Consider the following 12768-nt stretch of genomic DNA (forward strand, 5'->3'; position numbering starts at 1 on the left):
GCTATTTTTTAAATCTCCATGAATAAAAGCTTTCACTCATGTTTGACACTCATAGAACTTCATAAAACTATCACATAAACTTGCACATCATCTGGAAATGTATACAAAAGACATTATTCAATCACAAGTTACTCATCATAATTTGCATTCTGATAAATATCTCATTTTTATTTCCAGCATGTTGTGGTCACATGTTTATTTTTCTCTCCTATTCAGGGCCACTATCTCTTCCTAATTCACATTCTTCTCTTACTTTTTATTCATGATATGATACATTAGCTACTCCTCGGTCAAGTGACAAAATAAACTTTGCCTCTTTAATTACCATCAGTCTGTGTCTGAAAATCTCAAAATGTGATCATACTTTGTTTCCATCATAACCTATCTTGATTTTTCTTCTGTCTCAACATACCCTTCCTTTGTTCTTTTGTCTGACTCTGTTTACACTGTTGATACCATGAATTCCACTGACAGCTATATTCATGACTCTCCTTATTATTCTAGGTGTCTTCTTCTGGCAATATTACCCAGCCCCACAGCTACGCTGATCACTGAAAAATCAGAAATACATATTGCTTTTCCATAAATTTAACTTGACAATAGAACTCAAACATCAAACTGCCTTTTAAACAGTTCTACCATGGTGAAAAAGAAATAGAACAGATTTAAAGATTTTTTTGAATTGAATTCACTTTTCTTAATGCTGTTGACAGGACTTTCTTCCATATACTCCTTCTTCTTGTTGACTTATTGAGTAGACAATACCTATCTTAAAATGTTTGGGAAGATAATTTCTACCTTTAATTCCAGTTCATCACTCACCTTGCCAACAAAATGAAGATGAAAAGTGACTCATAAGATTGTTGAGATTGGGAAAAGTGTTAGTTATAGGAGAGTCTTTTTTTTTTAACCTTTGGTGGGCTCTCTCTGCATCTCTTTTTCTAAGACTCTGTATCTCTCTTTCTATCATTTTTATTTGTATCTCTCCAATATAGTCAAGAGTAGTATTTATCTTCGTACTTCTGATGCCACATTGTGGTTAACCTCATTGCTGACTGGCTGAGGCTGGATGGAAAAGTCCCTCTACTTCAGTGAGAAATGGGAAAAAAACACTTATTTTTTGCCTGATATTCTAGTATTCTCATTTAATCTAGCTTTACCAACCATGCAGCTAATATACCTCATTAGACCAAGACACCTATAAAGAGTTCTATTACTGTGCATAATTGTATATGCAGTAAAAAATCTCATTTTCTCCAGAAAAAAATAGATAACCTACCACTTCTTCAAACTCATTTATACATTTAGTGACTAAATGTATAGTTAGCATATAGGACGTGAACTTTAGTATATACTATTAACAGTGTTGTTTTTGTTACACTTAATTTAACCCTGCTATAAACTTACTGTCATAAGAAAACATATATTAGAATTTTAAAAACCATTTTATATTCTATAATTTTATTATACTTTCCTTTCCTTATAATACATTTTCCTTTAGATTTCCTCCTGTATCCAATACCTTTATTACATGACAAGTAATTATTATTCAACTCTTAGCTCAAGAATCATCCCCTCTATGAAGTATCTCATTATGTTCTTTTTTTAAGTTTATTTATTTATATTGAGAGAGAGAGAGAGAGAGAGAGAGAGAGAGAACATGCACGAGGGAGGGGCAAGCCTGACACTAGGCTTGACCCCATGAACTTCAAGATCATGACGTGAGCTGAAATCAAGAGTCAGAAGCTTAGCTGACTGAGCCACCCAGGCACCCCTCATCTCCTGATGTTCTTAAGCAGAAATCCAAATTCTTCCTTTATGCTCTCCAATGTAAGACAATGACTAGTTACTGAGTGCACCCTAATAGGAATTAATTAATTTAGCAGTTTAATTTCCCTGGATATGTTTAATATCAAAAAACACATCAAATTTAATGTGGAAGCAAAGCCATTTGTTCTATTTCCAGGAGTATATCTGCATAGAGAAGGATTAGAAAACACAAAGAACCAGTTTAAGAAAAATGTTAGGAATTTTATTTTATGTGTAAGCTTTCTTTGTTCCCACTTCTGCATTATCTTTATAGATTCACCTGAGTCAGAATGCATACCTGCTTTAATGAAAGATCCACAGACATTAAGTATGGATGAGAGAAGAAAAGAAAGGTGAAAAATGTTCTTCCAAGAATATTCTTCCAAGAACACTTTTCTGGGTCAAAATATATGTTGGGTCAGATCTGATAAGTGAATTACTTATTTCCCTTCAAGGATTCTGCTTGGAGTGACTTCTTATGCACAATTATAAGGTGCAATTACCCCACACTTCCTTTGGATCCTTTCTAAATATTTATCTAGATCTCAGAGCCACTTATGAGAACACGTACTCACAAGTTTAATTCTTCTGCCTTCTTATGTGCACTTACTTACTCATATGGTGTAGTTATAAACTATTTAGATAAAAAAACACAAAGTTTTTAATGTAAAAAATTATTTCCACTGAGAGAAATACAGTGTTAGCAGCTAGGCAAGACTGTGATGCAATTCTCCCGAGTAATGAAGAAGTGATCAGTTATGTTCCCTGTGGTCAACACAGTTAGATTTATTTGCTTCTTAATTTTTTTTGGCATAAAGATATATTTAAAAAATCCAAAACGTGTTTGCCTCTATTCCCTGAATCTTAGCTGTTTCTGTTCCTATCCCACAAAGTTTTTACAGAAGAGATCTCAGTCTTTGCCTGACACTGAAGTTAGTAACAAACGGGGCAAATAATGCCATCGTATAACATACAGGCTTTCAATGAACTCTAAAATTGAATATATCAGGGCACCTTGGTGGCTCAGTCAATTAAACATCTGACTCTTGGTTTCGACTCAGGTTATGATCTCACAGTTCATAAGTTCAAGGTCTGAATCTGGGCACTGCTGGCAGTGTGGAAACTGCTTGGGATTCTCTCTCTTTCTCCCCCTCTCTCTGCCCTTCTTTTGCTTGTTCTCTCTCTCTCTCTGTGTCTCTCTCTCAAAATAAATAAATAAATAAACTTTAAAGTTGAATATATCATGAAGTTGAAAAAGAGAGGTAGAAATAGTCTTTCCAACAATAGCTGATTGTGTTGAACTATCTATTTGAACCCATGGATTTTTTTCCACATAATTTGAGACACCACGCTGGTGGCAGTCAATTTTAATGAACTAATGGTAGGCAACTCCAAATATCCAGAATCTGCTACTCGGACTTTCATTTGGGTTGGCTCATAGAAGCATCTTACTGTTATTATATCAGAAAACTGTAATTTTATTTATTTTTTAATTTTTTAAGCTTTTTTTCTGAGAGAGACAGAGGCAGTGCAAATTGGGGAGAGGCAGAGAGAGAGAGAGAGAGAGAGAGAGAGGGAGAGAGAGAATCCCAAGTAGGCTCTGTGCTGCCAGCTGCACAGAGCCTGATGTGGGGCTCAAACTCACAAAACTGTGAGATCAAGACCTGAGTCAAAACCAAGAGTCAGATGCTTAACCAACTGAGCCACCCAGGTGTCCAGAAACTGTTATTTTAGACAAAAGTGCACTAAGCTGGTTCCTGATTCCTGCGCTGTCTCTAGTACATGTATTTACTATTTTACCTAGAATATCTTGTGGTATTAAAGTGTGGTTAATATAGACTTTGCTGTTTAAAATAGAAAAAGAGTTGCTGACTTGGAGAGAGTACTTTGTGGTTTCTGAGGGAAGCAAGATTTTCTCATAAATGTATAATTATTATTGTTATTGCTGTCACTGTTGTTTTTATCATTACAAAATCAACCAAGCCAGAAAGTTAGGAACGCTGCAGTTATAACTTTCTGAATAGAAATAATCTTATTAAACAAATAATGCATTTACACTTCCCTTTGGGCTTCCCAGTCTGAGAGGGGATAGAACATTTTGAACATTCAGAGACATTTCTAGTACAGTCTTAGATAACTATACTTCCTATTACTCATGACCACTTTTTGTGATTTCTTTGGGCCTTCTCATATTTGTGAAGCGATGGCATAGGCCTTAATCTTGAAACCCTTAGCCTTCCCTGCCTTAACTTTCCACAACTATGTGAGCTCACCAAAGAACTTCACATACACACGGAGAACCCAAAGAACATTCAGGTCAGGAAATGTGATGGAAGGCTTCATGAGAGGGTCTTGATCTTTCCTGTAGAAGCCTGATTGAAGAGAATAGGTTATAAGTACATAAAACACATATGTATATACTTGGGGCACCTGTGTGGCTCAGTTGGTTAAGCATCGACTTTAATTTAGGCTCAGGTCATAGTCACAGTGTTGAGATCTAGCCCCACGTCTGTGCTCATAGAGTTGAACCTGCTTGGAGTTCTCTCTCTCCCTCTCTTTCTATACCTCCCTCGCTCACACTTTCTCTTTCAAAGTAAATAAACATTAAAAATATGTATATACTTTATGAATTGTCATTTATACGTATATATCCTTTATGACTATATATAAAATATAGTATACGTATATATACTTCATGTAGTTTATAAATATCTTATTCCTTTTTCCCAGTGTCCATAGACATTAATGTAAACTGAGGACAGTTCTCCAAATGCCGTGGATCATACACTTACATTCAATTATTTGAATGAGGTGTGAGGTGTGAAGTGTGAGGTGTGATGGGATTGGAAGAAGAGGAAGAGCAGTTTTGGAATTAAATAATGAATGCAAAGAGAATAGTCTAAGACTTGAATTTCTCCCCTAGTGATGTAAACATAATCTATTTTATCTGTTAAAGGGAAGATATGATAAAAGGAAAGTTATAAATTGTTAGTCAAACTGGTAGGACATTAAACATATTATTTTGTAGGACACTAAACATATTATTTAAATCTGTGCTATTTCTCTCCTTTATAGAAACAATACTTTTTAGAATTATCAAAACAACTCCATGTACAAAAGGACAGAACACATTATATAGGACTAAATAAGTGATAGCTAATATGTGTACGGAATTCAAATTTTTAATCATTGGACACGTCTCACCTTTCTGCTATATAATTCTCTGATTTAACATTTCTCCATAGGTTTCAGCAATTTCTACAATATGATAAACTTTTATAAATCTAAGTAATCATTGAAAAGTCATATATGGAACTTATACAATTTATTTTAATTTGAGACAAAATTATAATTTGCCATTGTTTTTAAATTTTTTAAAAATTTTTATTTATTTTTGAGAGAGAGAGAGAGAGACAGAGCATGAGCGGGGAAGGGGCAAAGAGAGAGGGAGACACAGAATCTGAAGCAGGCTCCAGGCCCTGAGCTGTCAGCACACAGCCAAAGCGGGGCTTGAAGCCACAAACCGCGAGATCCTGACCTGAGCCGAAGCCAGACGCTTAACCGACTGAGCCACCCAGGCGCCCCAATGCCATTGTTTTTTAATATAAGACCAGTGGATACCTACTCCTAAAATGTTTTTATATTTCTAGGTGTGTTTTTCTTTCATTAACAATACCAAAAAAAAAAGCACTTCCCAAAACTTTTTGTCTCACCTTCCTTATAATTCAATAAGAAATTAAAGACATCGTGAAGGAGAATCCTTTCAGAGCATATTAAATTCTCCCCAATCACATTAATATATTATAAGCGAATTCAATTGAAAGTATATAAAAACTGTTATGCTGTACTTAAACGTTTTAAAATATTGAATATTTATATTTTCATATATATAATATTCAAAATAATGAATATTTATGTTTTCATAGGAATTTTTATAATGCTATTACATTTATTTTTACATATTTCAACACTATACATCCTATTTACCTAAAAGATATGTTATAAAAACAAGAATTCATAAATTACTCAAAGTATATATTATATAATTCTTGATGAGCATAGAATTTAACCAAAGGAAATAAAATGTGTTGGTATAGCAGAAAACAGACTAAAAGCCATATATCATTAGTGTTACGTGGACATTTAGGAATCTGCCTTTTCTATTAAATGGATATTAGTTAAAAGAGTATCTTTGTACTAATTTTCCCCCAAAGTTAACATACTGTGAAATGCTGCCCAGGATGGTTTATCTTTTACCCAGGATGGTTTATCTAACTAAAATGACAGTCTTCAGAGTGCCAGGGTGGTTCAGTCAATTGAGTTTCTGACTCTTGATTTCGGCTCAGGTCATGATCCCAGGGTCATGAAATCGATCCCCACATCTGGCTCTGCACTGGGTGTGGAGCCTGTTTGAGGCAACCTCTCTCTCTCTCTCTCTCTCTCTCTCTCTCTCTCTCTCTCTCCCTCTGCCCCTCTCCAGCACTAACTTTCTCTCTCTCCCTTAAAAAAAAGTAAAAAGTAAAATGACATTCCTCTATTTCATGAGTAACAATTACACTTCCCCTTAGACCTAACCTTGCAACAGAATGCCCCCTAATATCTTTGTTTCTTTCCCTTTGCCGTCATACTAAACTACCGATAAGTAAAATGTGAAAAATTCAGCCCATTAAATGATGCATCTTACAGGTAACCAGTGTCATCACAAATCCACCAATGTGTTACTTAGTAAATACCTGTTGATCCTACAATCAGTAACTCTCTGAGTACTATGCTAGATATTTGAGAAAGTGAAACTTTAGGCCATGTTTTCAGTTACTCATTATATTCAGACAGAATCTTGTGTGACCAGAAAATAATAGAAAACTAAAGCTTTGTAGTAATATTTAGATGGTATAGTACTAACAATGCATAAATAAAAGCATTCTAAACATAACCCAGAATTTGCAAAGTGATGTCTTCCTAAAGCCTTCAGAGAAAGATGTAAAATAATGGTTGAAGAACGGCATGCACTTTTCAGGGCTAGAAAGATTAGTTCTAGAGGAATTGGGATATTGTTTGAAAATACTGTGAGGTTTGGGGAGCGAGAGTATGCAGCAAACTCTAGCGATATGCAGCATCAACAGAACTCATGCTCAGAGGTGGAGAGTTTCAGTGAAACCTATACCATCAGGTTCTACAGCTTTGGTGAGCCAGGGATTAATCAGATCTTTCCCTACCTTCAGAGCAGTTTATATCTACTTACAGAAGAAAAATCTAGACACAAAGAAAGGCTTTCAGTCTAAAAAAGGGTTAGTTCATATGATAAACTCAGGTCACCGGGAATTTCACAACCCCATAAACTGAGTGTTCTACCTTGTGATGAAGGCATCTTTTAGGCTCATTGATACTGATGAGTTACTGCTCAAAGGCCATCTCAGAGGACAAAGTGCTAGAGAGTACAGACACGTACACTCCTGCACACATACACACTCACACCCATGTTACATAAATTATACCTGTATTTATTTTTCTATATATCAACCCAGATTGGAAACCTTGAGGTTCACTGATGCCTTCAGTAGAAATCCAAAACTACAGATTTCATCCTACTTTTCTTTTTTTTGGTACTTATAATTTCCACCCAAGCTGAGGAAATACATGCTCATCATCTCTAACATGCATTAAATATTTTATAGGGTTCATATAAGAATGAAACTAGATGTTGAATGAAATTTTATTCTTACATTTATTCAGTAAAATTGTATTTCTTATATACAAGGGTCAGAACCATATGAGGCATTGGAAATATGAAGATGAATTACTCAACATTTTTCTATATCATATTTATAGCCACCAAGTAGATATCTGTACTAGGGAGTTTTACTTCATAAATTAAACATTAGAATAAATGGATTTTATGGCTGTTTTTTTCCACCTAGACCATCCTTCAAAATTCCTTATGTCAGTGAATGCTACACTAAGTCAATGAAACCAGTAAAAGATAGTGCAAGTCACTATTTAGTGTCATATATATATATGACAAAAAGTTAAGTGACACTAAGTGGTAAATATTAAGTTATTAGACATCCAGTGTAATCCCCCAAACTATAGATACATTTTAAAATGATATGGTTTGAACTGTACACACTACTATAGATTGCAAAGAATAACACAGAGCCCAAAAGGAAACCTCAATTAAGTCACCCTGGGGAAGATACCAAGAAATTTCTGAGCCTAATCCTATAGAATGAAGATTCCACCCATAAAGGAATCAGAGACAGAGGCTCCAGGTAGAGGGTATATCACAATGAGTGTGAGACGTAAAAGTAACAGAGATGGAGATATCTCTTGAAGAGATTAATGTCTTAAAAGCAAGAAAAAAATGTCCAATTGGAAAAATCCTGACTTCTGGCACTATACAGATTATTGATCATCTTTGAAATTAATGGGCAGTGCAACGTTCATAGTGAAAACCCCACACAATTTTGTGTGTGACAGATGACCAAGTCTCCACGAGAAAAATTTATTCCAAAATCTGAACACATTAATATAATGAAGTTGCTACTTTTTTCCCTCATAAATTCTGACACTATAGTTCATCAACCAAACACAATGCGAACATACCAGGTTTATATCAAATCATGATGTGAACACGCATTACCCAAGAGTTAGGATATAGAATGAGAGAGAGGGTCGAAATCTACATCTCATACTGTTATATCATTAGGCCATTGTCCTGCATCTCCCTTACATAGTTGTCGTGACCAGCCTGCTGACTTTTACATTTAAATTTTTTATTTATTTTATTATTATGATTGCTATAATAAAGTTATAAAACTTGCTATTTAAAATATTATTTTGCTTATTTATAAGGTCTTACCACAAAACAAGCAAGTAAGCTCACTGCTAATCATTCCACATTTACTTCATTTGTCTTCAGTTCAAATTTCTCTATTGGAATGTAATGTATTTAATAAATATATTATATATGCCCCCATAGAAGGCTGTGTGAAATACTATGGGGGGAAAGAAGAAATTATGATTACATTTTGATACATAAATTAAAAATCTCAATCTGCACTTAATGCTTAATTCATGATCACTCGGTAAAGAACTTTAGGATGATGAAGTGTGATCATAAATGATAGTAAATAAATGAAAGATTTAGTTTCATATACATTAGTATGATAATATATTAGACTGAATTTCTTATGTAGTAGCAAAAAGGCCATTTGATGTTTGTAAACAAAGGGCAAATATTAATATTTAATTTGATTTTAAGAAATGTCTGTCTTAGTGACTGAGGGCTGATTGAGCTTCAAAAATGTATTCATAACTTTTGTCTGTCATGTGTGGAATAGATATGATTATCTCGGTGTGTTTCAATTAATTTTGTATCTGAAACAAGTCAAAATTTTATTTTATTTATTTTTTTAATGTTTATTTATTTTTGAGACAGAGAGAGACAGAGCATGAACGGGGGAGGGGCAGAGAGAGAGGGAGACACAGAATTGGAAGCAAGCTCCAGGCTCTGAGCCATCAGCCCAGAGCCCGACGCAGGGCTCGAACTCATGGACTGTGAGATCGTAACCTGAGCTGAAGTCGGACGCTCAACCGACTGAGCCACCCAGGCGCCCCAAAAAAACAAGTGAAAATTTTAAAATAGGAGTCAGAGCCTTACTTTCTTGAATGCAAAACTGTAATTTTATATTCCTGTGCACAATGAACTTGAGAAAACATAGACTTTAATCAACAATGTTTTTTTCACTGTTTTGTGGTTGTTTTTGTTTGAAATCAAGTAAGATAGTGAGAAATCAAAATGGATCCTTAGAGTGAAAAAATCTTGGACAACCGATCTCTAATCTGTTTGGTTTTCACCCCATACACAATAGGATTGAGCAAAGGAGGGACAAGCAGATAAAGGTTGGACAGAAGAATATGAATGTAGGGTGGAATGTGGAACCCGAACCTGTGTGTAAAGAAGGAGAAGAAACCTAGGAGATAAAACTCAAGGAAGACACAAATATGGGCAATGCAGGTGTTAAAGGCTTTGAGCCTAGATTCTCTCTGAGGCAGATTGAAGACAGTTATAAATATTCGTATATAGGAGAGTATGATAACGATTATGTCAAATCCAAGTATAATGAAAGCCACAAACAGACCATAGATCTTGTTGATTCGAATATCTTCTGCTGCCAACTTCACGACGGCCATGTGCTCACAGTATGAATGGGAGACCACAGTGGTCCGGAAGTGTTTCAGCCGACATTTGATGAGGATGAGACATGGAGCTGAAAAGATGACTGCTCTGAGTGTCACTGCAACCCCAATCTGAGTGAGGAGTTGATGGCTAAAGATGATTGCATGTCTCAGGGGATCACAGATGGCCACATAGCGGTCCAGGGCCATGGCCAGCAGAATTCCTGATTCGATACACTGGAAGGTGTGGATGAGCCACATCTGAAAGAGACAGGCATCGAAATATATGTCTGGTAAATGGAACCAGAATATTCCTAGCATTTTGGGTAGGATGCAGGTACTGAGAGCAATGTCTGTTGCTCCAAGCATTGCCAGGAAGAGGTACATGGGCTCATGGAGGCTGCGTTCCGATTTGATGATGACCAGGAGCAGGGAATTCCCAAACAGAGCAGTGATGTACATGGCACAGAAAGGAATTCCAATCCAGAACTGCACAGATTCCAAGCCAGGGATCCCGACCAGTGTCAGCACTGAGGGCATGAAGACTGTGCCATTGAGCTTGAGCATGTTGGTTTTAGAGACTCTTGGTTTAGAGCTTCTGATTCAAAGTGCCAGTAGGCATTGAGTGTCTGTCTGCTGTTTTCTCTTCTCACTTGCATTCATACAATCAGAGGCTGAGTGTGGTTTCAATGGCAGTTTGTCAGACATAGTCATTTTTTGATGGGACAATTAAATGCGTCCAGGAATGCAGACACAGGCTCCCTAGATGAATTATCTTGGATAGGATTGGGGAATTTAACTGATGCTCTATGTTAAACTTCTTTCTTGTTTTTTTTTACCAAAGAAGTTTAAAATCTTTCAGTCAGGCAGTTAGAAGTAAAATAACAACAATAACAATAATGAAACACTCACTCTTGAGGAGCTATTTTCTCTCTTATGCAAACAAGAAGTCATGAAGTGGGGACTTTGACCTCAGGAAGCAATGATCTGCCTGTGGCAATGCCACATGACAAGCTGTAGTGTAAAATTATGCATATGGAGCATGTAGAAGAGATTATAACAGTGTATTTACAATCTGCCTTTATCCCGAAGTTGGAATCTAAGGAAATTTTCTGAAAAAATGTAGATAAAATTTGATATTTTAGAGATAAATAATTCAAATCAAAATAAAATTTACCATGACAAAGAATAAATAAGGCAAACTTAAGTTAAAGTGTTTTACAAGATTTGCTCATTGGAAAATTTATTTCTCATTTGAAAATTGAACTAGGGATATTTTTTTCTGATTGAATAAGAGCCCCAAATCAAATATTTCTCTGATTATTTCATCAAGAAGTTTTTCTATTATTAAAATAACATTTCCATTTTCATATGTATATAGGAAAACTGATCTTAATATTAGTTTATTAAAATAAATCAGAAAGTATCAAAACCATTGAACATCTATACTTCAAATATACTATGCAATAGTAAATAAGTAATTATATTTTTTCAGTGGGATTCAGGTTATGATATTATTTCTAATAAAAAATAACGAATTTTGGCACCTGGGTGGCTCAGTCAGTTAAGTGTCTGACTTGGCTCAGGTCACGATCTCACGGTTCATGGGTTCTAGTTCGTGTCAGGTTCTGTGCTGACAGCTCAGAGCCTGGAACCTGCTTCAGATTCTGTGTCTCCCACTCTCTGTGCCCCCCCCCCCCCACTCACGCTCTGTCTCTCTGTGTCTCAAAAATAAACATCAAAAAAATTTTTTTAAATAACCAGTTTTAGCATATTTCTAATGAGCCACCTTTGGGAACTATTACCCAGCTAGACTCCCTGTACTCTGCCATCATTCTGCTCTAAAAGTGGCAGAACATGTTTTAAATTTGACGTGTGCAGGCAATTCCCCTATTTAAGCGTTAGTGTAATTTTTTTAAAGTTTATTTGCCTCTCACATACTGAAAGTAGGCACAATATTAATATGGAATTAAGTTAATTTCAACATCTTTTTATTGAATGCCTTTTACGAAGATGAAGTTCTGTGCCAAGATCAGGACGGCCAAACAACAAAGGTACAGAACTCACTTGTATCAGAACATGAGACTGAACTTGTTTGACTATCTTGGGGTTCTGTTTTCACACTGGGATATTTGGCCCTATGGTTCAACTATACCCTGCATCCAGTTCCTGGGTTTCTAACCTCTTGCTTAATGATAAAAAATCACTTTATAGATATTTGCAATAGCTATTCCTGGCCATTCCTCTAAATAATTTAATTCTTCTCTAAGAGCCTCTACTCCAAGGGGTCCACCGAGGCAAGATGTAGATATATGGACATTTTGACAAAATTTATTCTCTCATTTGCTGAATTTCAATGAAAATACAATGCTAAGTCTTAACTTATATTCCTTTGGAAGGTACAAAAAATGTGTATATATATGCAAAAGCTAGGTGGTCTCCTTCAAGATTATCTCTGTATTGAAAAATCAATTTAATTGAAAACCCCACTTGTGTGTTGCTCTAAGCATTTGCTTAGGTGATTACTAGGTAATCCAGGATTGAGAGAACTCCTTAGTCACTGATATGTGGTCATTCAATCAGTTTAGATCTCAGATATGTCCAGAATCTACAGACAGGAACCACTTGTAAACTCTCTGGAGTGATCTAATTATTCTGTTCCTGACATTTGGTATTCCTCTTACTCACCCTTACTTTCCTAATCCTGACTATTCAATTCCCACCTCATCACACACACACACACACACACACACACACACACACACACACACCCCATTATCT

General features: G+C 35.6%; 1 protein-coding gene across 1 annotated transcript; it reads right to left on the reverse strand.

Moving 5' to 3' along the window:
* Nucleotides 1-9615: 9615 nt before the first annotated feature.
* On the reverse strand, nucleotides 9616-10554 carry LOC109266995 (olfactory receptor 52A5-like). The gene has a single exon (XM_019449512.2). It carries the CDS (start codon nucleotides 10552-10554, stop codon nucleotides 9616-9618), a length of 939 nt encoding a protein of 312 aa, XP_019305057.2.
* Between the last annotated feature and the right edge of the window lie 2214 nt (nucleotides 10555-12768).

Source organism: Panthera pardus, unplaced genomic scaffold (assembly GCF_024362965.1).
Source record: "Panthera pardus isolate Hobbes unplaced genomic scaffold, ASM2436296v1 HiC_scaffold_12, whole genome shotgun sequence".
Taxonomy (NCBI): domain Eukaryota; kingdom Metazoa; phylum Chordata; class Mammalia; order Carnivora; family Felidae; genus Panthera; species Panthera pardus.

Bases quoted from the DNA above. Each gene is read 5' to 3' on its own strand.
- LOC109266995 (XM_019449512.2), bottom strand. From the start codon at position 10,554: ATGCTCAAGCTCAATGGCACAGTCTTCATGCCCTCAGTGCTGACACTG.